The 26,743-nt window shown below is 48.5% G+C and overlaps 1 protein-coding gene across 1 annotated transcript in view; it reads right to left on the bottom strand.

The window, feature by feature from the left end:
• HSD17B4 (hydroxysteroid 17-beta dehydrogenase 4) overlaps positions 1–26,743 on the bottom strand; it is a 974,808-nt gene that overhangs the window by 674,391 nt on the left and 273,674 nt on the right. The window contains exon 5 of the mRNA XM_085632660.1: positions 21,735–21,756. Coding sequence (XP_085488786.1) covers positions 21,735–21,756 — 22 coding nt within the window. The remainder of the gene's footprint in view (positions 1–21,734; positions 21,757–26,743) is intronic.

Here is a 26,743-nt window from a genome sequence, read left to right as displayed (position 1 = left end):
CTGCCACTCTGCTTGACGGCTACCCTGCTGGACTACTGCCTTGTTGGACTGCAGCCTTGATGGATTGCTGCCTTGCTGCCTTTCTGCCTGAGACAGAGGGACAGGATCTGTACCTGTATCAAGGACTCCCAGAGTGACTCCAAGGGCTAGAGTGCCACGGGGACATAAAGGGATCCCAACCCCCTGAACCAGCATCCAGGTTCAGCTGGTGCAAGCCCCTGACACCCCCTCACCCCCCTCCTCCAAAAGATACCCCTCAGGTCATGCACCCTAGGTGTGCCCTAAATGGAGCTGAATTGAAGTTTCTGGGCTCTTCACAACCACAAACGGTCCCGTTGGCACCAAAACGTTGTCGCTCGCACTGTCCACAAACATAAAGTTCCATCAACCCGACTATTCATGCTACAGCATCCGCTGATTGTGGTGGGGGGGCCAACGTGCAGCTCCGGACCAACCTTTCGTGATAACAGGAACTTCGTGCTTCAGCAACATTCGTCCACAAAGCTCTCTGTGCTCCTTGCGGCCCCCTCCACCGCAAATGTGACTCTTTGTGCTGGACTGAGAAGGTACCTTTTCAGCAGGACTAACTCAGTCACTGTATCTGACCTGGGCTCCATTCCAGTCAGTCTCTAAGCCCTGCACAACCAGGTAGCCGCGAGTGGAGATTTGTGCTTTTTGCAAGCTATGCTTACTTTAAAAAAAAAAAAAAGCATATCTCTTGTTCTACAAATTGCATTTTTGTTGTTTTGATCTTAATTTGTTTGTTAAAGTTTGCTAAATTGGTGAGGGTTTTTTGTGTGTTATATTTTCACTTTGTTACTGTTTGAAGTGCTGCATAAATACTTTACACATTGCCTCAAAGTTAAACTCGACTGCTCTGTGCCAAGCTACCAGAGGGTTTAGCACAGGTTAATTTGGGGTATGCTTGTGACTTCACCCTGACAAGTATTGTAGTTGCTGCTTGAGTAGGGTTTCACCCCCCCTCAATTAGTAACCAAATTCTGACACGTGCAGAAAGCTAAAAGGATCAGTAACTGAAAACGGACGCTTAGTTTCTAAGTTAGCATGTAACAGGAAGGAAAAGGGACAGAAATTGTGACAGAGTAAATGGGAAAACCAAAGGGGATGATGGACGGAGTGTTGAACATTCCAAGCACTCACCCCCAGTCAACTGATCTGGGTTTAATCCATCATCATTCTTTAGCTCACTCCGCCACCCCAGTTCAGACATGGCCATATGCAAATCAGTCTGACCCTGTGCCTCATGGGAACAGTCCAGCCCGAACTGCAAAGCCATGTCTTCTCTGGACTGGACGGTACAAAAGGGGGTGGTGATGGACGGAGCATCAGAACCAATCAAACACTCACACCCAGTCAACAGATCTGGGTTTGATCCATCACCGTTCTTTAGCCCACTCTGCCACCCCAGTTCAGACATGGCCATATGCAAATCAGTCTGACCCTGTGCCTCATGGGAACAGTCCAGCCCGAACTGCCAAGCCATGCCTTCCCTGGACCGGAATCAAGCTTCCTAGGACAGGTTTCTGGCATTTCAGCCGTCTTCAACCAGGCTCGCTTGAATCCAGTGGCAAAGTGAGCAAGGGACTCACGTCTGAGCATACCCTGCCAACTTATGGCGAACAAAGCGGTACAAAAGGGGGTGGTGATGGACGGAGCAGGGTATGCTCAGACGTGAGTCCCTTGCTCACTTTGCCACTGGATTCAAGCAAGCCTGGCTGAAGACGGCTGAAATGCCAGAAACCGGTCCTAGGAAGCTTGTTTCCGGTCCAGGGAAGGCATGGCTTGGCAGTTCGGGCTGGACTGTTCCCATGAGGCACAGGGTCAGACTGATTTGCATATGGCCATGTCTGAACTGGGGTGGCAGAGTGGGCTAAAGAACGGTGATGGATTAAACCCAGATCAGTTGACTGGGGGTTAGTGCTTGCCATGTTCAACACTCCGTCCATCATTTCCTTTGGTTTTCTCTGGACTGGAAACAAGCATACTGGGACCGGTTTCTGGCTAATCAGCCATCATCAGCCAAGCTAGCTTGAATCCAGTGGCAAAGTGAGCAAGGGACCCACGTCTGGGCATACCCTGCCAACTTAGGGCGAACAAAGCAAAACCAAAGGGGATGATGGACAGAGTGTTGAACATTGCAAGCACTCACCCCCAGTCAACTGATCTCGGTTTAATCCATCACTGGCCTGGCAGTTCGGGCTGGACTGTTCCCATTGGGCGCAGGGTCAAAACTTATTTGCATATGGCTGGGTCAAAACTGGAATGGCATCGTGAGCAAAAAAACGATGGATTTAGGCCAAGATCTCTGTACTGGGGTGAATGTACGACATTGTTCTGCATTCTGTCCATCAATTGGTGTTTTTACAGAGTAAATGGGAACAAAAAGGTGGAAGAGAATGCCAAAACAGTGAACAAACGTTCAGTGGCGAAAGCCCTACAACAAAAGAAGTTCCAAGGCACATTCTGCCTTACCGACTCTACTTAACCCCTTCGATGCTGCGCAGATTCCGCCGCTGTGCTGACGGAATCTTGCGCGGGCGTGGTCATGACGGAATGGTTCCGTCATGAGCACAGCTCAACCGTGGGTCATGACGGAACCATTCCGTCATGAGCACCGAAGGGGTTAAGCAACCTGAAAGCACTACTCCATTTTTTCACCTGTTCTCCTATTTATCTTCCAGGTGTCTGACCTACGGCCAGATGTACAAACAGTCTTTTCATGCGCAAACCGGTTTGTGAACCAGTTTGCACATGCAAAAACCTATTGGGCGATGTACATAGCCTATTTAGCGAGTAGCAATTTTTTTGCGACTCGCTAAATAGGTTTTGCAACTCGCTATTTGGAAGGGGCGTTCCCTTCCAAATAGCGGGTCTCAAAACTATGTACAAATGTTTTGCGACACACAATTGCCATCTACTTCAAGTAGGTGGTAATGCATTCGCGAATGGGAAGGGTTCCCCAGGGGACCCCTTCCCCTTTGCAAATACCTGCACATTTATTTTTTAAGGGCAGGCAGTGGTCCCAGGGACAACTGCTTGCCCTTAAAAAATTAAACAAAAACGTTAAATTTTTTTAAATTTATCCCGTTTTCCTTTAAGAAAACGGGCTGCATTAAAAAAAAGCAGTCCCAGACATGGTGGTCTGCTGAGCCCAGCAGGCCACCATCCCTGAGAGGGTTGGCATTCCCAATGGGCTCGCAAATTGCGAGAGGCTCATTAATATTAATGAGACTCGCTGTTTGCGATCCCACTGGGAATCTCAAACAGTGTCAAACACATTGTTGTACATTTCATTTAGTGCCTCACAATTTGCGATTCGCAATGTGTCGCAAATGGCGAGGCGCAAAATGAAATGGTCGTAAATCTGGCTCCGCCGTCTTCCGCGGGCGTGACGTCAGCGAGGTCACATAAGCCCCACCCCGGCACTCTGACGTCAGTTTGCTTCGGAGAACTTTTACGCACCACAACGCGGAGCCTTCACAACAAAACTGAGGAGAGCATGGGAACAGTGTGCGAAAAAGCAGAGAAACAAAACAGAGAGAAACAAAAGGTGAGGAACAGCACCAGTTGGCACCAAGGTACCAGAAAGCTATAGCAGCGGAGCCATAGCAGGGAAAGAGCAGAGCACCACTGTGAGGAACAACTGTGTAAGCCAAGGCGACAGCACCAGTCGGCACTAAAGTACCAGAAGGCCAGAGCAGCGAAGCTATAGCAGGAAAATAGCAGAGCACCCCACCGAGGGACAACCGAGTAAGCCAAGGCGATAGCCATCCAGGAGGCACAAGTATATGAAAGCGCCTGAACAGAACTAGAGAGAGAGAGAGCGAGAGAGGGAGAGGGAGAGGGAGAGAGAGAGAGAGAGAGAGAAAGAGAGAGGCTACAACCACAAACCACACAGTGAAGGGCCACAAGCCCGGAACAGAGGAGCAACAGCAATCCAGCCCCAGACTACACAGTCATGGAGGGCCAGGTCCCCTGAAAGGAGCAGGAGGCCAAAGGACAAGTAAAGAATCCCCAACGCAGAAGACCGCAAGGAGATCACAAACTCCAAACAAACAGAGGGAAAAAAGAGCAAAAGGAGACCGCTACACTGGAGAGAAACCAGCTGGAGGGAAGCAAAGGCACGCAGAAACCAACCATCCCGGTATCAAAAGAAAGAAGGGGGGATGGAATCATAAAGCAGAACCGGACAGCCTGACCGGAAGAAAACGAAGAGGACACCAACAGAAGACAAGCCACCCAGAGGGAGGCGAGTGCAGAAACCCAAGCAGAGGGTCCTCGCAGAACGGGGAGGAATGGCGGGTCGTGAAGGAATATGCGGCTAGAATTGTCTCTACCAGATACATCGTTACCGGGGGTAAGTAACTTGTACATTTGATAGAGACTACTAGCCGCAGATTCCTTAACGTAGAATAGATACCCTAGCCATACCCAGAAGGAAGGAGGGCCTGCGAGAGAGCCCTCCTCCCCAGCAGGAGAGACACAGGAACAAGAAGGGAAGGCCAGGAGATCCCAAGCCCAACTAAGGGAGAACCACCCAACACCCCGCAGGGGCAGACAGCAGCCGTAAGGCCTCAAGGAACAGAAGAACCACCTCGAACCCCAGGGAGAAGAGGTAGAACTGGAGGCAGGGCCCGCCGTAAGAAGCACACACAGTAACAGGAAACAGCCGAACACACCTCGGCCGCAATCAGTGGACAAGGCAGGAACGGCCCCACTGTCAACAGCGCAGGTGTAAGAAGAAAGGCACAGGTGCATGAAGCCCCAGCGGAACCAGAGGCAGAGGCACAAGGGAACACAGCAAAGGCGACGACTGTGGACCAGAACCAGCAGGCATGCGCAGGTATTCACTGCCAGCAGCAGGCAACACCATGGAGCAGTGCACCAGAACTAGCCAGGCTCAAGCCGAAGGCAGAGGACAGAGAGGGCCAGGACACACCATAAAGGTCCAGAAACACACACTGGCCCACGAAAGAAGTGGGACCAGGCGAAAGAGAAAGAGAAAGAGAAAGAGAAAGAGAAAGAGAAAGAGAAAGAGAGAGAGACACACACGGAGGACGGACCCAGACCATCAACCAGAACACAGAAACCCAAGGAAAGCCAGTCCCTCTGGAACACCAGACAGAGGACTAGGCCAAAACATCACACAGAAGGGCGGAATCGTCACAACACGATGCCGCAGACAGCAGGCCAGACCAGTCTAGCGACATAGCGAACATGGAGCAGGACAGACCTGGGCACAACGCAAGCTGTGCCAAGACAATTGTCAAAGCACCTGCAATATACCGTGACGCCAAGGAGAGCAAGGAACCCGTAGAGGGTGACCACACCTCCCCAGCACATAACAGAGCTATGTAATACCTACAAGTACCCCACACAGGGTATGCTAAGTCCAAAGAAAACATGGGAACACCTCTTAGGAACAAATTTACGCAGCAGAGGACAAACAGAAAGGCCTGCAGGTAGAATCGCAGACGGCTTGCCAAGCAGCCAACAAAGAAGACACAAAAGGCCCAATCTCAGGACCTATACGGGCTTACCAACAGCCAAAACCACAAGTCAAAAAAGGGGGCTGAACCAGCAGCCAACAGCTCCGAAGGGCCAAACGAAGGACCCTAAAGGCACACCAACCACACAGAACACACAACTTGGGCTACCGAACACTAGACCCCAGAAAACAATAAGAGAACACCTCCCAGAACACAGCAGAGGACCAACATCCAGGTTCACTGAGGAGGAGAAGGAGGACGAAGCCCCGTAAGGAACCGCTGAATGGCAGAATCCGCAGGGGCGTGAAACAAAAGAGCGCCATCGAAAGGGAGGTCAACCAGACGCTCCCTAACATTCTCAGGGAAAACCCTATCCCTCAGCCAAGCATGGTGACTGAGGGCCACCGAAGAAGCCATGGTGCGACCAAGCGCCTCAGAGAAATCCACAGCAGAGCGAAGAATAAACACTGCCAGCTCCCAGCCATCCAACACATGGTGCCGCAGATCAGCGCAGGCACCCTCCTGAGAAGCGCAAGACGGAAGGGACTCCGCGGAATCCCACAAGCAAGAAGTGGCTCTGGCCAACACACAAAGCGTGTTGAGCGCCCGCAAGGCAGCACTGGAGGAGGCGAAGATATTGTGGCCCCATTAATCTAACCACCGGGCCTCCCGTGACGGAGGAGACAACACCAATGGCAAGGAGGGAAAGGCAGTCTGCAGAAGAGGGCCCCTGGTAGAAGGGTGGAAGGATCATGCGGAGCAGGACGGTGGTGGTGCAGGAGCGGCTGGGGCACCGGGTCCCCCGTGGCAGGATGCCCCCAGACCCTCAAGAGAGAATTATGGAGCGAAGCTTCAAAAGGGAAGAACCAGCTCCCGTCCACCAGAGCCCTGATGGTGAACCTCAAGCAAATGATCTGCGGGGAAATGGGCAGCCGGATTGCCCATGCGCAAAATCCCTGTGGCCGTAGAGACAGCCCGGGCGAAGGCAGCACTCGCCTCCGTAGAGCAACCAATCAATCAATCAATCAAGATATTTGTAGAGCGCGCCACTTACCCGTGAGGGTCTCAAGGTGCTGAGAGGGGGGGGGGGGGGGGTTGCGCTACTTCTCGAAGAGCCAGGTCTTGAGGAGTCTTCTGAATGCGAGTAAGTCTTCGGTCTGCCGTAGCTGGGTAGGTAGGGTGTTCCAGGTCTTGGCGGCGAGGTAGGAGAAGGATCTGCCACCGGAGGTTGTTCGTTGGATGCGGGAGACGGCGGCGAGTGCGAGGCTGGCGAAGCGGAGCTGGCGGGTGGGGGCATGGAAGCTAGTCTGCTGTTCAGGTAGGCGGGTCCAGTGTTGTGGAGTGCTTTGTGTGCGTGGGTGAGGAGTTTGAAGGTGATCCTCATGTCGACGGGGAGCCAGTGTAGGTTTGTCAGGTGGGGGGTGATGTGGCTGCGGCGGGGGACGTTGACGATCAGTCGGGCGGAGGCATTTTGGATGCGCTGTAGTTGTCGTAGGTGTTTGGCTGGGATTCCGGCGTAGAGTGCGTTGCCGTAGTCCAGCCAGCTGCTGACGAGGGCCTGTGTCACCGTTCTTCTTGTTTCGGTCGGGATCCACTTGTAGATCCTGCGAAGCATGCGGAGGGTGTTGAAGCAGGAGGAGGAGACGGCGTTGACCTGTTTGGACATGGAGAGGGAGGAGTCGAGGATGAATCCTAGATTGCGTGCGTGGTAGGTGGGTGTCGGTGCTGTCCCGAGAGTGGTCGGCCACCAGTAGTTGTCCCAGACTGAGGGGTTGGGTCCGAGGATGAGGACCTCCGTCTTGTTCGAGTTCAGTTTCAGCCGGCTGCTCCTCATCCAGTCGGCGATGGCCTTCATTCCGTTGTGGATGTTGGTTTTGGCGGTGCACGGGTTCTTGGTGAGGGAGAGGATGAGCTGAGTGTCGTAGGAGATGATGTTGAGGTTGTGGTGGCGGGCCACTTGTGCGAGGGGGGCCATGTAGATGTTGAACAGCGTAGGGGTGAGGGAGGAGCCCTGGGGGACGCTGCAGATGATGTCGGTGGCTTTGGATCTGAAGGGTGGGAGGCGGACGCTCTGGGATCTGCCGGAGAGGAAGGATGAAGTCCAGTCGAGGGCCTTCTCTTGGATACCGGCTTCTTGGAGGCGCGTTTTTAGAGTGCGATGGCAGACCGTGTCGAAGGCGGCCGAGAGGTCTAGGAGGATGAGGGCTGATGTTTCGCCGTTGTCTAATTGGCGCCAAATGTCTTCTGTGGTGGCGATGAGGGTAGTCTCGGTGCTGTGGTTTCGTCTGAATCCAGATTGGGACGGGTCCAGTATGTTGTTGTCTTCGAGGTGGTGAATCAGTTGCATGTTGACGATTCTCTCGATGACCTTCGCCGGGAACGGGAGTAGGGAGATGGGCCGGAAGTTCTTGAGGTCCTTGGGGTCCGCCTTGGGCTTCTTGAGGAGGGCATTGATTTCGGCGTGCTTCCAGCTTTACGGGAATGTCGCTGTTTCGAAGGAGATGTTGATGACCTTCCATAGTTGGGGGGCGATGGCTGCGTCTGCCTTGTTGAATATGTGGTGTGGGCAAGGGTCTGTCGGAGATCCTGAGTGGATGGAGTTCATGACCTTGCGTGTCTCGTCGTCGCTGACGTTGGACCAGGAGGTAAGGCGGTTGGCGTTGTTGGTGTTCGGAGGAGGGGTGGAGTCTGACGTGGTCGGGTCGGTCGTGGTGTTGAAACTGTCGTGGATGTCAGCGATCTTGCCGTGGAAGAAGAAGGCCAGTGAGTCGCACAGTTCCTGTGAGGGCGGGATGTCGTTGGTGTTGGCGCTGGGGTTGGATAGTTCTTTAACGATGCGGAAGAGCTCTTTGCTGTCGTGTGCGTTGTTAACCAGGCGGTCTTTGAAGGAGGACCTCTTGGCTGATCTGATGAGGTGGTGGTGTCTGCGGGTGGCGTCCTTGTGGGCTGCGTGGTTGTCCTGTGTGCGTTTGTGGAGCCATTTTTTCTCCAGTTTCCGGCATGAGCGTTGAGAGGCCAGGAGCTCGTCGGTGAACCAGGTGACTCTCTTGCTGGCGTTGCTGTTGGGGGGGTTTCTTCAGTGGGGCGAGGGTGTTCTCACAGTCGTCGATCCACTGTCTGAGGTTGCGGGCTGCAGCGTCTGGGTTGGTGGGGTTGGTGGGAGGGTTCTGGGAGAGGGTGGTGATCAGCTGGTCTTCGGTGACTTTGCTCCAGCCGCGGCGAGGCAGCTGTTGGGTGCGGTGGTACGTGGTAGGTTTTTTGAAGGTGAAGTGAATGCAGCGGTGGTCGGTCCAGTGGGGTTCGGTGGTGTGGTTGAAGGTGATGTGGGTGCTTGTGGAGAAGACGGCGTCCAGCGTGTGGCCGGCGGCGTGGGTGGGTGCAGTGACGAGTTGTCTGAGGCCGAGGTCGACGAGGTTGCCGATCAGCGTGGTGGAGTTGGCGGCGTCGTCGTTGTTTTCGAGGTGGAAATTCAGGTCCCCGTGGAGGATGTAGTCCGTGGAGGCGAGTACGTGGGTGCTGGCGAGGTCGTTGAACTGGGCCCGGGGTCCGGGGGGTCTGTAGACAAGCGTTCCTCTGAGAGTGGGGTTGGGGTCGGTATGGATCCGGAAGTGCAGGTGTTCGGCGGCGTGGAGGGTGTCGTCTGCGTGGGTGGTGACCTTGAGGGTGGACTTGTGGACGATGGCAATACCTCCTTCAATACCGTTGGCGCGGTCCCTGCGGGAGATCTTGTAGCCGTCTGGGATGGCAATGGCGATGTCTGGAGCAGAGGAGTCGTTCCACCACGTCTCGGTCAGGAAGGCCACGTCCGGGGCAGTGGCGTCGAGCAGGTCCCAGTGCTCGATGGCGTGTCTGCGTGCAGAGCGGGTGTTGAGGAGTATGCAGCGGAGGTGGTTGGGTCTGGTCATTGAAGGTTTGCTGGTTCTGTCGCAGGTGAAGCTGCAGCTGCGGCAGGAGAAGGGTCCGTGGGTGTGTTTCGGGGCGGCCTGCTTGCAGCGTTGGCCTCGGCCGGTGTTGAGAGCGTGGAGGGAGTCGGCCTCGTAGCTGAGGCTAGGTATGGTGCGATGGGGTGCGCGGAGTCCAGGGGTTCTGGCGCGGGGCGCGGTCCTGGCGTGGACGGGGCACGCCAGCGGCGCAGCCGCGCAGCGTCCTGCATTAAGAAAGGGTGGAGGGAGGGAGGAGCAGCTGGGAGGCGGGGAGCGAATGGGAGAGGAGGGGGGGCGGGGCCGCAGGGGACGCGGCGGCGGGAACCGGCCACAGGCAACAATTACGATGGGAATACGAAAAATAGACAGTAAAGCAGCGCTCAGAGAAAGCAGGCAATAAGTGTAGTAAAGATAAGAAAGCAGTCACTAAGGCAGCGCACAGAGAGAACAGGCAATAATTATGGCGAAAATACGAAGATCAGTCAGTAGAGCAGCGCACAGAGAAAAACAGGCCACAGATGCAATAGAGATACGATAGAGATACGCTAGACAGACACTAGGGCAGCGCACACAGAAAACAGGCAGCAGATGCAAAAGAGATACAATAAAGATACGATAGACAGACACTAGGGCAGCGCACAGAGAAAACAGGCAACAGATGCAAAAGAGATACGATAGAGATACGACAGACACTAAGGCAGAGCACAGAGAAAACAGGCAGCAGATGCAAAAGAGATACGCTAGAGATACGATAGACAGACACTAGGGCAGCGCACAGAGAAAACAGGCAACAGATGTAATATAGATACGGGAGACAGGCAGCAGATCAGAGCAAATACTTACCGCCCACCACTGGGCCACCAGGGATGAGGCGCAGGCGGGAGCCTGCGGGTGGAGGAGGGCCTCGAACTCCCAGCAGCGGCGAGGGGCAGCAGCCAGGGGACACAGCACCAGCAGGGGACGCTGGGGCGGTGGGGGGAACGTCCTGGCCTGAGAACAGGTCAAGGTTCGCACCCTCGAGGCGCAGCGTCCTGCATTAAGAAGGGGTGGAGGGAGGGAGGAGCAGCTGGGAGGCGGGTGGCGGGGAGCGAATGGGAGAAGAGGGGGCCGGGGCCCCAGGAGACGCAGTGGTGGGAACCGGCAACAGGCAACAATTACGATGGGAATACGAAAAATAGACAGTAAAGCAGCGCGAAGAGAAAGCAGGCAAGGCAGTGGGGAGAGCAATTCCTCCGTGGGCGACGGCTGTATGCTAAGCCAGCCGTCCCCCAGCTCAACCGGAGGAAAAAAAGGCCAAGCTCTGATTGGGGGGGAAGGTTGACCGATGAGTGGGGAACCTGAGGTGCCTCTGGGGAAGACTGTGGGCGCGGGGACGGCGATGAGCCCTCCTTGGAAGATGCCGGGGAAAAGGCCACGACGCGACATCCAGTCTCCGGGGAAGAAGAAACAAAAAGTTGCTGAACCTCTGGAGAAGAGGGGGCCTCCAAAGACGAATCCCCCACTGGCGTCAGCGCAACGTCGACCGGTGCCGAAGGGGACGCTGAGACGACCTACGCCACGACTTGCGCAGCGGGAGAACGGGGCAGGGTCGGAGTCGGGGTGGCCAAAGAACGGCCCCGAAAAGACGCCGACTCGACCTCAGACAATGCAGCTGCCTGCGTGGAGAGACTAGGGGAGCCCGGGGAAGTGCCCTGCCCCTAGCCAGCCCCTGTAGCGCCACCAGGGCCAGCAGCCGCCGGCGCCTGAGCGTCATCAGCTCGGCCTCAGACAAAGCCACCGCTTGCCTAGAGGACCGAGGGGGACTAGAGGACGAGCCCCGGGTCCCGGCAACCTCCCGCGACACCACAGGGACCCCCATGGGGGTTTGTGGCAGAGGTACCGTGGTCCGAAGGAGGGAACCCCGTAGGGCCACACCCCGACGATACCACATCTCCAAGACCTGAAGCCGAACCTGTCGGTGCAGGGGCCGGAGCCGCCAGTGACTCTGCAGAAGGCCCCGCACATGGCAAGGGATCCGCAGACGTCCCAGGAAGAGGAGGAGGAGGAGCCAAGGAAGCCTGCAGGGCCGCAGCATAGGCCTCCATTTGGGCTCTGGTCGACCCCCACGCCTGGAAACGGCGAGTAGGGTGGCGACGCGCGAGGCCACACGACCCGTGGAGAACCTGCGCCCCCCACAGGGCGGGGACCGGGCCTCGGGGACAGGCTGCGACACTTACCGACAGGCGAGCGACGCCCTTGCGGCCTCGGAGAGGGACGATGTCGGAGACGGAAGCGGCGGTTATTTAACCCTTCCACGGGAGGCAGTGATGACGCCGACCTGGACATGCGGGCCGAGAGAAGTTTCATCCGGTGCTCCCGCCGGGACTTCGGCATCATCTGCTGACAAGCCTCGCAGTCCGTGGAGTCATGGTGCTCCCCCAAACACCACATACAAATGGGGCGATGATCCTTTGCCGACATCTGGCGCCCGCAAGACTAGCACGTCTTGAAGCCCGAAGGCATTCGCACACTGTTCCCAAAAAGAAATGCAAAGCATGAAAAGAAGGCCTGAAAATAGGCCAGGAACACGATCCGGATCCGCGTTGCACACGGAAAAGAAGTAAAGTGATGTCAGCGTGCCGGGGTGGGGCTTATGTGACCTCGCTGACGTCACGCCCATGGAAGACGGCGGGGCGGAATCGCGTGGTGCCGCCCCCCGGCACGCAGAGATGCTGGGACAAGAAAAAATTTCCGGGTCCAGTCTCACGCCTGGGGATAATTCTACGTTAAGGAATCTGCGGCTAGTAGTCTCTATCAGATTACTTTTTTTTCATCAATTCATACAGCACTGTATATATCCTTTTCACTTTAAGCACTTTTGTTCCCACTTTTTCTCACCATAACACTTGCGCAGTTCGAAACAAAATATATGTTCTTGAACTCTGACAGCCGTGTAATGTCAGTTCGAAACCATACAATGTAAAAGAATATGTGGATTTTTCCCTAAATATAGACTGTGATTGATTAAAATTTGGTGTGTCGTTGATTCATTTTATCTTTTTCTCCTTTTTCCTTTATTATTACTGAAAAGTTTGAGTATTGTTTTCTTGCATTGGTTATTATTGAGTATATTAAGAATCAATTCTGTTACCCGACAGAACAGAGTTGAATAGGGGGGCAAGGGACGGGTAAAGCTGGCAACCCTCCTGAATCCCTGATCTTCTTGTGGCAGAATATCCTACAATCTTATGTGAAGTGTGCGTAATGTTTGCAGTCATACGTGAAATCTAGAAGAGCAGACATGGGTGCACCACAGAAAAGTGTCAGAGAAATCGGTAGGGACATTCAATGAAAATGGGATGAACCTCTATACAATCAGAAAGGTATAGGTATTCACAAACATTTTTATGAGCATAGCTATACTTCTTAACGTTTATATTTTTAAATGTAGTTTATCAATTTAATTCAAGGAGCTGTACAAGACAATGGTACAAATCAGGTGAGAAAGCAAAATAAGAGCCCGATTGGTGGGTTACTCTGTCACAACAGTGACGGATATCCCGTCCCATGAAATATAAATCCCATTATATCCTATGGGATTTAGATTTCAACATATGAGATATCAGGCACCATTGTGATGGAGAAACCCATCTGCCAAGATCTAAATCAGACCCTAAGTCACAGTCAACTCACAGTCTGGGACAATCATGATTCAGATATAGAACAAGTACATAAGAGTGCTTTTAGAAAGGCTTAGAATGAGGCCAATGGAGCAGCAGGTTTGATAGCAAAGGGGATCTGGTGCCAGCAAAAAAAAGGACATAAATTAAATGAGCAGAAGCGTGAGGTAGAACAGCGAGGACAGGGACAAACAAACATTTGCAATGCAATAAATCTTGCATTTGTGAAACTCAGAGCCATTGGAAATCACAATGTATTTTACTTATGTTTATAGAGTGGATATATGTGTTGTGCAGTGGAAATAGGTGTGCTGGATTGAAATTGTTAGTTGTGGAATTGTGTGGTGTAGACTAGTGTGGTGTGGATTTGAGTATTGGAATTATGTAGTGGAATTATGTTGCGAAGCGTGGTCTGGAATTATGTGGATAGTAATTATGTGGTATTTATTGCACTGAAATTATGTAGAGTGTGATTGTGTGCCATGGAGTGTAATTGTGTGGTTAGGTATTTTGTGTTGTGGAGTGGATTGGTGTGCAATTGAGTTTTGTGGGATGATGTGGAACTTTGTCCTGTGGATTGGATGAATGTGGTGTGTTGTGTAAAGAAGGAATCAAACTGTACCTACAGCACACTTTTTTAAATAAGTGTTCATTAAAAGCATGTGCTGCAGAACTGAGCTGGTCCTTACTGACGCAGGTTACATTAACAGCCAACTCTTTACACTCTAGTATTATTTATGTATAAGTGCAAAGTATCTAAGTGCCCTGAAGTAGCAAAAATGTTCAGCGTTGGTGCCATTTAGAAACACGCAAATACACAAATAAGTCACGTTCAGCTGCAGTCTTCATTCAGCTATATCAGTACCATCCTCTACTGTGCACCTGCTGACCTGACCAGTATACAGCTGTAATAATTTTTGTATTTGTTCATTTCCTCCTTGTATAATAAAGAGCTCTGAAAACAATTGTTAAACACAAATATCTAAGTAAGTAGTTAGCGAAGACTTGTTGTTAGCAACTTTGTATTGTGGGAATTAAACAGTTTTGCTTGAGACACATAAATCGCAAAATATTGAAATGAATGGGAGGAAATTACATTTGAGAAAACCACAGGCACAAAAGCAGAACACAAAAGAAAACAGAAAAAAACAAAATGCATAATGCTCCACATAAAATTTATATGTGGCCCTATAAACATGAACGTGACAAAAAATAAACAAACTATTCTTTATTTAAAGCAGTCTATGCACTGAAATGTAGGTGCACAGAAGCAGCAATACATGGAATTAAAATAAAACAGCAACCTGCAACGTTTTGCTTACCTTGGAGAGGCACGCAGTATCCGCGATAAATAGATTTTTGGAAAATTTGAAACAGATCCACGCATACTTTTCCTTATGAACCCCAGAACTATGGGGGAAGGCTTTGCCAGCACGCAACTGGAGCAAGTTGCTGCAGCAAAGTGCACAGAAAGAATTTCAACAGGAGGAGGCACAGACCTTGTTTTCTTTCTCCCTGGGGCTCTTGGATCACAGGTAGCCCCACGTTGTCTAGGACATTTTTATTTGCTCTGTGGAGCTACCGCAGGAAGTGAGAGTTGGTGCCGGTTTCAGAGCCTGTCCCTACAAGCGCTGAGGAAATGATGTAACGGCCGAAAACTCCTTTTGTTCAAGGTGTCACTGTAAAGGAGGGGAAGAGGAGACCACCGTCGAGAGGCAAGTTGGAAAACATAGCACTTCCAGCCCTCTAGTGTTGTAGTAAATAGTGCATCCTTAGGAAGATCCCCAGTCTAGCCATGGCAGTTTTTCGATTGTACCCAAAGATTGCCGAAATGGAGGTGCTGCGGAATTGTTGAGGGTTGTATTAATTGTGTATAATCTTTGTTTGGTTTTTGCAATGCTATATAGTGCGGACATGAGCCAAAGACATTGGAGCGCTTTGCTGCCGTGCTAAATCACTTTTTAAAATGCAGCTAAGTGCACAGAAAGAATTTTTACAGGTGTTAGCATGAGTCACTTTAGCCAGTTTCTCCAAAGTAATACTCCTTTGCCACTTCAAATGCTAAAAGTTAGGTACATTTTACTACTGTGGGTTTTTTCTGAGTGCTCTTTCAGCAATCTGTAATCGCCCAGCCTTTTGCAAGGAGGATGCAGGCTCCGGGACCAGGAGTACCAGGGAGGTGTAGCAATTGAAAGTGTGGGACTGATGTTTGTCAGCACCGAGAGGGAACACCCACAATAATAATGCAACCTCCTCCCCATCTAGGAGGCAATGAGCAGGCTGGGCAGCAGCACGGGGACGCCCCTCTAGACCCAGCATGCAGCCTATTAGAACGCTCCAGGGGCGTAAGAACTGGCAGAGCGGACTTTGTAAACAATAAGTCTTCAGTGAAGTGGAAAAATAGAAAGACTGCAACTATTATTAGTAATTAGACATGCAGGGTAGCCCAATTGATCAGCACGCCCGCATTGATGGCACACTCTCAATGCTGGATTATAAAGCAAGGCATTTGCCGCATTTATAAAAGTTAAAGAACGGCATGGTGGGCTGGGAAAAATTAAAAAGTCAAATGAAATGGGGTGAGCTTGGTGGGGGGGGTTTGTACAAGGCAGTGTCCCCAGCAAAGCTCTGTCAGGCAGCACAGAGAACGGAAGCACAGACAGCCTGCATCTTCCAGGCGGTGCTATATTTGGAAGTTTCTGCTTTATTGAAGTAGTCCACAATGGAACAATTAAGCAGCTACAGCGTAAGGGAACTGTAGTTGGCCGGTGCTCCTGAGTCCAAAATGGAAGAGATGAATCGGCAGTGACAACCAATGAGGACCAACCAAAGCAGACCTACGCAGGAATCAGCCAATAGTAAGCAGCAGGTGGAATTTCCCCTCTGTATAGTGCTTACAACAGGTCTTGCAGACAGCGCATGCGCTATCAAGGCTCGACCTAAAAAGCACACTGGATGGAAAGAAATTACAGAGAAGCCTAATTTCAAAGGAGTGGCCAGGACGAAAAACATACTGAACAGGGGAAAGCACAATGTGTTCATGAAGAGACATGCAAGAGTTTTCTGGGGTTTTTTTAAAGAGAAAAGTATGGAGATAGGTTTAAAATTACTAAGATAATTAGGGCCATGAGGTCCAAGTAAGGATGTAGTAATAAGACAGAATTTCAGCTGGGTTGAAGGTTCCAGAGGACAAAGGTGAGTCAAGACTGCCAAGAAGGGAGAAAGGGATGAGAAGACATACTTGGCCAGTACCGAGGGAAGAAGGTTGGAAGGTAAAACCATAGGGATGGCCTTGCAAAGCAGGAGAAGCTCTCATTTAGAGACGAGGTCCAGAAGAGGAGGGGATGAATCCGTTACAGAGGAAGAGGCAGCAGTATATGCCCATAAGTATATGCATCAGTCTGTACTTATGAGAACTGCTTTACCCATCACAGCTGCAGCAAACCCCAATTGAGCTAAACAAATCCCTTCTAAGTGCTTTGAGTTCGAAGAATGTACTGCCTCTCAAGGAGCTCATTTTCCATAAAAGTCTGGCTCATCATCCAGGTATTCCAGCCCATCCTGCTGGCATTTGAGGAACGACAGCTTCCATGTTGTGTCTTAAATAAAATACCCATATGTTTCCCAAAGTAAGGGACAATCATTACAGACTGCTGCATATCTTTGGATCGGTAGCCAATATCTTAATGTTACTGCTCTTTTTGTTAAGAATGCCTTGAGATGAACTTAGATCTTCTGATTCAGAAGAATAGCTAGAGTTAAATTCATCTGAAATCGAGTGCCTCTACACTCCACATCCCGAGCAGGTTTGAGGTGGCATTTCCCCAGATTCATCAGAAAACATGATTCTGTAAAAGATACGGAACAATTTCCCTATCTTGAAGATACTGGGATCTGAAGAGAGGATCGCCCAGTTATCTAGATGGGGTGCAACGTAATGCCAAATGGAAGAACAGCAAACTGCTAATGCTGATTCTCCACAGTAAATCTCTGGAATCTCTGATGGTCGTGGAGAATGAGAATGTTCAGATGGGCATTATGAAGATCCAGTAAAACTAGGAAATCCCTGTGAAGAACAATCAGGATAACCTTTTGTAAAACGGTCCATCTTGAAATTAGTTTTCCAGACCCAGAAGTTGACAATATGGAATTTGCCTCGAGATTTTATGTAACAAAGCAAAAATTCCTTCCCACAGAGTCTTTGCTGTGTTCTTGTTTCTTGTAACAGGAGTAGTAATGAGTCCCATGCTTGTCCGAGACATTTTCTTTACAGACCATCCGAAATCCTTGGCTATGACCTTCAAACACAGAATCATCCCTTACACCATAATAGTAAGGACCTTTGCTTAGGTCAGATGACTAGGAAGCCGATTCTGATTTCTTTTCAAACGTCAAAGGCTGGAAACGTATTTGAAGAGAGGCTCTTTGAGCTGAAATACCAATCTGCCGAGGTGTTATTGCCTTTGGTAAGGAAAGGCACACATTCTATCCTTAAACACTTAGCTATCCTTAGCATCTAGCTATTCCCCAAAAGGCTTTTTGCTCTAATTATAATCTTCAATAACATGAATTTCTTAGTGGAATCCACTCCCCCTCTCATCCACATACGAGGTCCCATTAAACAGATTCCACAAGGAAAGAAGCAATGACAGCTTTGCAAGAAAGATCAGATAAGAAGTAGAGTTGCTGCTCCATTTGAATATGTAAATCAGAACAGTCTCTTGCTTCCTCCATGGCCCCTGCCAAATGTTCAAATCCTTAACCAGGGATTGAGTGGTATAGGTTACATAGGTACCTTCCCTCAATGCTAAATAGTTACATGCACAGGACATCAAGGGGCTTTTAAGTTTCTTGTCAAGCAGGTTAGAAAGAAAACAATAATTCGGAGTTAAATAAAGTAATCTAATAACTGTAGTTCGATTCATTTCAATCTCTATGGAATGTGGCAACATGTTGCTGTCTTCCAAAATATGCATCATTTGAAAGTAAATGTGGTATGTTCAGGTGATCCAGATCTTACAATTCCCCTCGAGTTCAAGGCCTCGTCTCGTCATGCAAGGGAAATGCTAGCTTGGTTGGTCTATCACATGCGGGAAGACGACCTAGAGAATTTTCTTCTGCTCAATTTGGAACACCTGTGTTCTCTTTAGCATAATCCAATACCTGGCAGACAATCTCTTTTAATGAGTTTAATAGAAGAAGAGTGTTAGAAATGGGGGTCTCTAGTTGGCAGAGGTAGGTACCTTTGTCCAAATAGGGACCCGTGTTTCTACTCAGGGTAAGGGAGATACACTTCTAAAATAACCCCTGCTCAACCACTTGGTACACTGGCACAAGCAGACAGGCTTATCTCAGAGGCAGTGTGTAAAGCATTTGTGAACACATACAATAATACAGTGAAAACACTACAAATGGAGAACACACCAGTTTAGAAAAATAAGTAATCTTTATCTAAACCAAAACAAGACCAAACAACAAAAATCCACAATACAGTAATAAAAATATGACTTTCAGATGGTATAAATAGTTCAGTTCAAAGCAAATTGCAGATGCAACACTTTTCACACAAAGTACCTGGGATGTGTCACGCAAACAAGCAAAACGGGCCGCAGGGAAGGTGATGCGTCGGTTACTTACACTCAGAGAAGGTGATGCGTCGTTTCCTTGCTCCGGGGGAGGCGATGCGTTGGTTCCTTACTGCTGCGCAGGGGAGGTGATGTGTCGGTTCCTTACCGGAGAGGAGGAGATGCATCAGTTTCTTACTGCGCTGGGAGGTGATGCGTCGGTTTCTTACTGCATCCCCCAATGATGCGACAAACTTGGCGCCCTGATGCGATGCGACGATCCGGGACGATGCGTGGATTCTTCCAGCTCCTAGCAGAAAACAGTCTCTAGAGGTTTAAAACAACAGCAGGCACCTCTTTGCAGGTTAGAACTCCCAGCAAGGAAGTTCAGGGGAGCTAGTGGTGAAGCTGTTGTGTCCCTGAGACTTCAGAACAGGAGTCAAACTCAGTTTCAAGCACTTTGAGATCTTCCTCAAGCAGGGGACACAGCAAACAGCAAAGTCCTCTTCTCCTTTCCTTGGCAGCAAGTAGCCACTTCAGGCCATCCCAAGACAGCAAACAGCACAGGGGCAGTATTCCTCCACAGCTTCTCTGGCTCTTCTGCTTGGCAAAGGTTCCTCTTGATTTCCCAGAAGTGATCTAAAAGTCTGGGGTCTGGGCCCCTCTTTCTATACCCAAAAATCCTTGGTTCTCTGTACCCAGCCAAAACCAGTCCTGTGGGGCACTTTGCAAGTGCACAACAACCTCCATTGTCAGTGTAAGCCCTGGCTCCAGACACACGGCAGGGGGGTGGAGCCATCATTGTGGAAGGCAAGCACAGCCCTATTCAGGTGCAGGTGCTACTCCTCCCACCACTCCAAATGCAGACCAGGTCTATTCAGCCCAGCCCTGACTCATCAGGATCTCTGGAGCCACTGCTCCTCCCCAGCCCCTGACAGTCAAATACCAGACATGCACTACACAAACCTAGCAGAGGCACACTGGATGACTAAGAATGACAATACCACTTTTAGAAAGTAGGAATTTTCTAACACAGAATGTAAAAATCACCCTCACTAAAAGATGCACTGTAACATTCTGAGTTCAGGCATATGAAACTTTATTTTCGCACCTTGTTCCCAGGGTAGTTATGTTTAGAAGATGTTATAAACAAACTCCCCAGTCTATCCTCTGGGAGCAGGTAGCCTTGCAATAGTAAACATCGAAATTGGCAGTATTTCACTATTATGACATGCCACACACATCAGGGCATATCCTACCTTTCACATACAATGCACCCTGCCAACAGGGGTACGTTGGGCCTACCATAGGGATGACAAACATGCAAGAAAAGGGAGATGTTATGGACTGGCAAGTGCCAGACTGCACACAGGCCCTGCAATGGCAGGACAGAGTTAACATTTACAGGATGCTTATGTGGGTGGCACAATCAGTGCTGTAGTCCACTAGCAGCATTTGATTTACAGGCCCTGGGCACACACAGTGCACTGTACTAGTGTCTGACTAGTAAATCAAATATGCAAATCATGTAATCACCAATCCATAATAACAATTTACAAAGGGGGCACTTGCACTTTGGCACTGAACAGCAGTGGCAAAGTGCCCAAAGCATCTAGACCAGCAAAACGAAGTCTAACACACAGCAAAAACACAGGAGGCAAAAGGCAAAAATACAGGGGAAACCCATGCCTATGGTGCCAGGTCTAACAAAGAGGTACTAGGTTCAGCAAGGGCAGATGAAGAGGAAACGGGATAGTTCTTTTCTTTTTGCCTCAGCTTCTTCAATTATTTTATCAACATCAGATGCTGACATGATGCCAGAGCTATTCTACCTTGTTCCAAAAGAAGAGCGCCTAGACACACTCTTGCCGCCTTCGCCCTCCCTTATCAAAAGAGGGAGTCCAAAGAAACAGGCTTCCTCTTATCGGACATTTTTTCTTCTACAGTAGTAACTGGAAACAACACACCACTAAAAGTGAGTAAAGACACACATGTTCACCCAGTGAGACCTGGTAAGAAAATCCCAAATAGGCAAATAAAAAAAAAGTATAACCTCTATAAAACCTGCTCACTGCAACCTTAAAACAAACTTGGTCCAAGACATTACACATTTTTCACACCCAAGCCTGCAGTACAATAGAACAGCTATTGATGGAAGGTCCTCAGTTTATTCTTCACACCCTAGCTTCCCTAGCAACAAGGCACCCGGAGACAGAAGCCTCATTGGATGCAAGGCATGAAGTGAAGGCAACCCTCTAGTCCCATCATTCGGCACCGTCCTCTTCTGGCCTTGCACACACCGTGCAACGTCCTTTGACCTATGCCCAAGCCCCACAGAGGCAGAGGAAGAATGCAAATTTAAATGCTCTAACCAGTGCCCAGCGCCTGTCCAATTCTTATGGAGGAAGGTAACCCTGCATACAGTAACCACCTATCTACAGATCAAAAAAGGATGTGCTGGGGACATGAGGGAGAACTTAGGCTTTGTCATGAAGAGGGCTTACTATTGCTTTTGGTTCCATTGGTTTGTTATATTGCATAGCAATGCCCTTCTGGGGAGATGAATCGCTTCACAATGCTAGAACTAAAACGAGGAAGGGACAAAGAAGGTAATGCACAGTTAGAACTATATTTGCCTTTATACGGAATATCAAGCACTAATGTTTAACACACACCTCAAAGTGATCAAGCACAAAATCTAAAAATGGATGTGCTAGAGCACAAAAAAGTTGAATAGTTAAAGTGCCATGTGCCAACATTGGAAAACATGCTTGATGCATAACAGCCAACATATTTTATGAACATGTCAGAATCATGTGCTGGAAATATTAGTCAGCAATGCAACTGAACCAATGGCTGTAAAATGTTAGGCATAAAACCGTTTTAAAATCTATGATAAATGAAATGACGTTAAAATACATTAAAAGCTTGTGTTCGGCACTATGCAAACAAAATAACACAACAAATGTATTCAAATACAGGGTAAAATGTGATAATTCATGTCAAAGTCACATAACAATTCTTACCATAAACTAATCAATTTTACACCCTTTTGCAAACTAAAACTAGATTACTTACCCAGCATTGTTTATAACAACATCTGTAAAAATTTTAAAAAAGAAAAGATTTAGCGTTGTAAAATGCAACAAGTGAGAAAATCATACACATATTTCAATACTTTTCTTGAGAATTAGGTGGCCAAAAATAGATTAATACTGTTGCACGTAGGTGTAAGTTCTCGGATCTACTGCTTACCAACAGTGAAGGAATATCATTTTAGGATAGAGGTATTTGGATTTCCATGGGTCTTCCAAAGAGTGCAACTAAAATAAATGTTTATCTCAATGTATTGTAAATTGAAAGCATAACCCACATTCAGAGAAGGAAAGGAAAATGGTGGTCAGTTTTAGATTTGCAATTGTTACTAGTATGTCACTGTCCTCAACTGCACATTTGATGCCTATTCTTCTCTTTCACTTGAATTGAAAAAAAAATCACATTAAGTATATTTGTTTGCCACAGTCATTCTGCACAACTCATATTCTATAGGAAAAGAAATTAATTCTACGGCAGAGCTTTCATTTTCTTCGCGTATTTTTTTTTTTTTTATATAATCGACGGGAAATGTGTGCTCATAGTGATCACACCTCAATCAACACCACCAGAGATAATAAAATAGTGAAGTAGACCAAGTAGTTAAGACACAGTGGTGGCTCTAAGGCGGAGAAGCGTCGCCTCACTGCTCCATTAGCAGTGAAAAAAGGAAAAATAAAATGATAACACATTATTATCATTTTCTTTTTAGTAAGGGCTACGGGGCCAGGTTAAGGTGGAGCAGGTCTGGGGTCACAGGGAGGAGGAGTGGTTGTTGCACCATAAGTGCGCAGGACAGTTTGGCCGGCCGTCATGAGTCAGCCAAACAGACATGCACACTTAGCATTTCTCCACCTGGCTGTGTTGCACAGCCAGTGGAGAACTGTTCCATGCACTGCCTAAGTGGACAAACAGGCCACTCTGACCAATCATGACGCTGCTGTCATGCTGGTGACCGCAGCGTTGTGATTGGCTTAGGGGAGTCTGGGAACCTGTGTGCTTCTGTGAGTCAGGGAGAGAAGAGGCCGGAGGAGTGCCGGGCGGCCGTTCACATTTTGTTGTTTTTGTTCAAACACCCCTCCCCACCCCATTCCATAGCAGCGGCCACTGTTTAAGCAATGCTTTTTAACCTCCGCCTCAGTCAATTTGCACGCATAAACCATTTGGTTACAATTTGAAAATACTTCAAAAGATAGATCTGTACAATGCAAAAATCAAACTAAAATCAATTCACAGATGCAGTTCATGGCAGAAAAAAATAAGAGCATTGCACATTCAGTCTATAAAGAAACTATTTGAGTTCCTCAAGGCTTGACAAAGAAAACATCATGCATTTGCATTCAAAAGGGATTCAACAAGATTGCTAATCCTCTTTCTTTTCAGTAATATTTTCAACAGACGAGAACAAATGAATGCAAATCTTAATGCCAGTGGCGTAAATATTTCTTCAAATCATTGTACCTCGAGTGTTTTTACATACAAATCCCAAATGAGTCATTTCCTTAATGGAGAGTGGAATAATTTCACAAAGTGATGATTATGGGGAAACAACTCATTTGTCAATTAACAAAAGGAGGATGAAAAAGCTAGAACTTCAATTAGTTCAGTTTTGTTGGTCCAAAATGTCTTATGGTGCCATCAAAAATTCCTCTTGCACTAAACAGGGAACCTATTTGAGAAGACAAAATTTAAATTAAATGAAAATATGTGTTAGAACTCATAATAATGGATAAAAACTAGCAACTTACAGAACCATAAACTAAAGCATTCTCGAAGTCTACATAGTAATGTGGCTGAAGAAAGAGCAATCATGCACCCAAGAAGTTTAATTGTGCTAAGCGTGGGTTAAGAGAAATAACTAAAGAGAAAGCGAAGGAAGAGGAAAAGTCAATTTTAAAGATTTCCACAACTGACCATAGCACGGGTGATACGGCTTTCTAGAAGCTTTGTGCATGGAAGTCAATTAGGGGTCGCCAGGGGTAGCAAGTGCGACCCCTAAGCCACATGCTGCAACCCTAGTCACCTTACTTGCGACCCCTTGCAGGAAATCACTCACCAGTGTGAGCAGTGCTTGGTTGCACTGCTGAAGGAACCCCTGAGTGACTGCATCACGATTGCATATTGGAAGCTGACTGGGCCCAGTTCTGTGCAGACCACGTCCTCTCGACCGTTGCTATGGTGACCCCGGGCCGGCTGGCATGCAGTCCTAAAATTCTAGATACATGTGAATGTATCTGCTGTGCTGCGTGCCTGGGCCTCGCCTCAGTCACTTGCAGGGCCTTCAATCTAGTAGCATGCGAAACACTGCTACCAAAGAGCAACCTGGCAATATTTATTGGCCAGCCCCCGACAGGTCTCTCTCTGGGAGGTGGGCCTGTGTGACGACGCGTGTCAGACTCCAGCGAGTGAAGAACGGTGACCAGGTTACGGCTGGGTATGTAACCTCTACAGCTAATTATACAGGCCTCTGTGTTTTTCCTACTATATGAGATGCTAAATGATCGGTTAGAAAGCAATTTTCCATAGGTTGAATAGATGCATGTTTCAATGCACTATAATCAGGGAAATAGAAGCTTTAATTTACTAAATTTGAATAGACATTTCACATTTGAAGCTTTCTGGGCCTCAAAACAAATGCAATGGATATGAAAAAGTACACACGCACCATTGTTTAATTAATGCACACAACAGAATGTACAGATGCATTATCCACGTAATGCTTCTTTCCTAACCGAGAATTAATGTTGTCAGTAGCATGTAACGGCAGCCTTCCAAAACCATAGAGAGTAACTTTTAACGCTAAGCTCATTTTTAAAGCTCAGTCTGGAGAAAACAACTAATTGAGTTGGAAAGCCTCAGGATAAAGCGTGTATTAAACTTAGTTAAAAGTCTTCGCCAATGCAAGGTGCTGTGGCTCACAGTTGTTTGAATTTTGTCCAATCAAGTTGGTAGTTCAGTAAACAGTGCTAAGTGCCCCCAAATCTAGTTAATGAAGATTTTGCAAACTACTAAATAGTTCTATGCGCAGGTGGATGGACAAAGCCCCTGGTCAGTTGACTTTATATGAAGGTGGTAATTGGCGAGGATTTCCATCCTTCATATAGTATATGTTTGGGCTACGTTACTCATCATAATACAATTTTTTTGTGTGTTTAGTTTTATATAGAGTGAACCAGACCCAAATGTATCCTAACACTTTACAAGAGCACCAGTTGCATTACTGACGGACACATACAGTTTTTAGGCATGGGGAGATTAAGTGATTTGCTCAGAATCACAGGCTGTTGAGCCTCCCGTCAAGATGCAAACCCGGTTTACCAGTTTCAAAATCGTCCGCTCTTGCCGTTACCCACATCCACCACTGCCGCGTGGCAAACGCATGTCAATAATCAGAGCTGGCCTTTGTTAAGATAGCGCCCTGGGCAGAGAGAAATTTAGCAACCTCACTGGTGCTATTGAATTAAATGAGGCAGCAGAGGCCTCTTTTGTGTTCACTGGTCAGTCCCTGGCTAAGCAGGGACTGGTCTTTACACACAAAAAGGAGGGCAAGGAAGAGGGATAATGGAATGCTAAAACATTGCCCACAGTATTTTGAAGAATTAAAACCGCTTTAAACCTGCAAACCGCGTTAAACTTGCAAATTAGACAGAAACGAGCATGCAGGGACATGGGCAAGAACGGAGCAAGATGTCAGGGCTGCTGCTGTTGAAATAACCTTAATGCACCCAGCTTCATGTGCCACTCAGAATATTGGCATCCTGGGCTTGGGCCTAGCTGCCTGCCCATGCTAAAGGCTAGCCCGACCGCTAATCCAGCAAAAGCGCTGTTCGGCTTTATTGTTCGCCTGCTGCTTGATAAACTATTTTTAACTGCATTCAGTTCATAAACAAAAACTGCAGGTGCTTTGTGGTGGTATAGAATTGGAAAGGGCTTGTTGCTCTAATATTGAATGATTCCCATTTAGCTCAGTACTTTGGTATTTCAATCTGCCCTGTAGGTCCAGAACACACATTTGAGCCTGTATACTACTTGTCTCGAGCATGTGTGCTACTACAAACATACCTGTAGGCCTTTGTGCCACTTCATTGTCCACAAGCCTATGTGCTACTTGCTCCCTCTCAAATCTGTCTGCTACTTGCCTTTAGCCTATGTGCTACTTGCCATTGTGGAATCAGTGTGCTGCTTGCCCCCCTCAACTTGTAAATCATCAAACCACTTTTAAACTCCTGTGCTCCTTGCCCACACTCGTGCCTGTTAGCCACCTGCCTGGAGCCTATGTACTACTTGCCTCCCCTCCAAGCCTGTGGACTACTTACCACCCCTGACCTTCAGAACTACCCACCCATCCCCGAGTCTGCATGTTAATTGCTCACCAATAGACACCTGTGAATCCAATGCCAGTGTTGAAAACATTCAGCAATAAGCTGAGTTCAGTGGGCTCCTCAGGCATCTTGGCCCGGGTCCCACTGCACCTGCAGCACCAATAAAAGCTAGGCTCACAGAACCCGGATCATTGCTATACCTTTTCATTCAAACAGCATCCGGGGGAGGGGGCATTTTCTGTCTTGCACTAGGGAGCATGATTGGTGCTTTAAATAGGCTGGTGCTGTCAGGTTATTTTGAGAGGGAGAGTATCTGTACTTCTCAGCAGAGGTGCGATGTTTTTAATTTGAGAGTAGTGGCATTTCTGAGAAATAAGCTGGAATAGGCCATTGCCAGTACTTAATTTGAGCCAGTGGTTGCAAGTGGTGTCCACAGCGACTTATTTTTCGGGACCATCACTTATTTTTCTTCATCAGACTTTGACCCAGAACAAGACAGAGAGAAATTCTCACAACGGGGTAAGAAGCAGGAACAGAAAGATAGAAAAAAATGTGATAGTGAGAGAAAGCAGGAGTGAAAAAAAACAGAGTGAGATAAAGGGTCAGGGAGTGTCTGGTGGTGAATTAAAGAGGCCTGAGATGTGGAATCAAGAATAGGCAGACTTGGTATTC

The sequence above is a fragment of the Triturus cristatus genome, chromosome 2_1 (genome assembly GCF_964204655.1).
Source record: "Triturus cristatus chromosome 2_1, aTriCri1.1, whole genome shotgun sequence".
Taxonomy (NCBI): domain Eukaryota; kingdom Metazoa; phylum Chordata; class Amphibia; order Caudata; family Salamandridae; genus Triturus; species Triturus cristatus.
The sequence above is the reverse complement of the archived record's forward strand: the minus strand, read 5'-3'. Positions and strand labels throughout refer to the sequence as shown.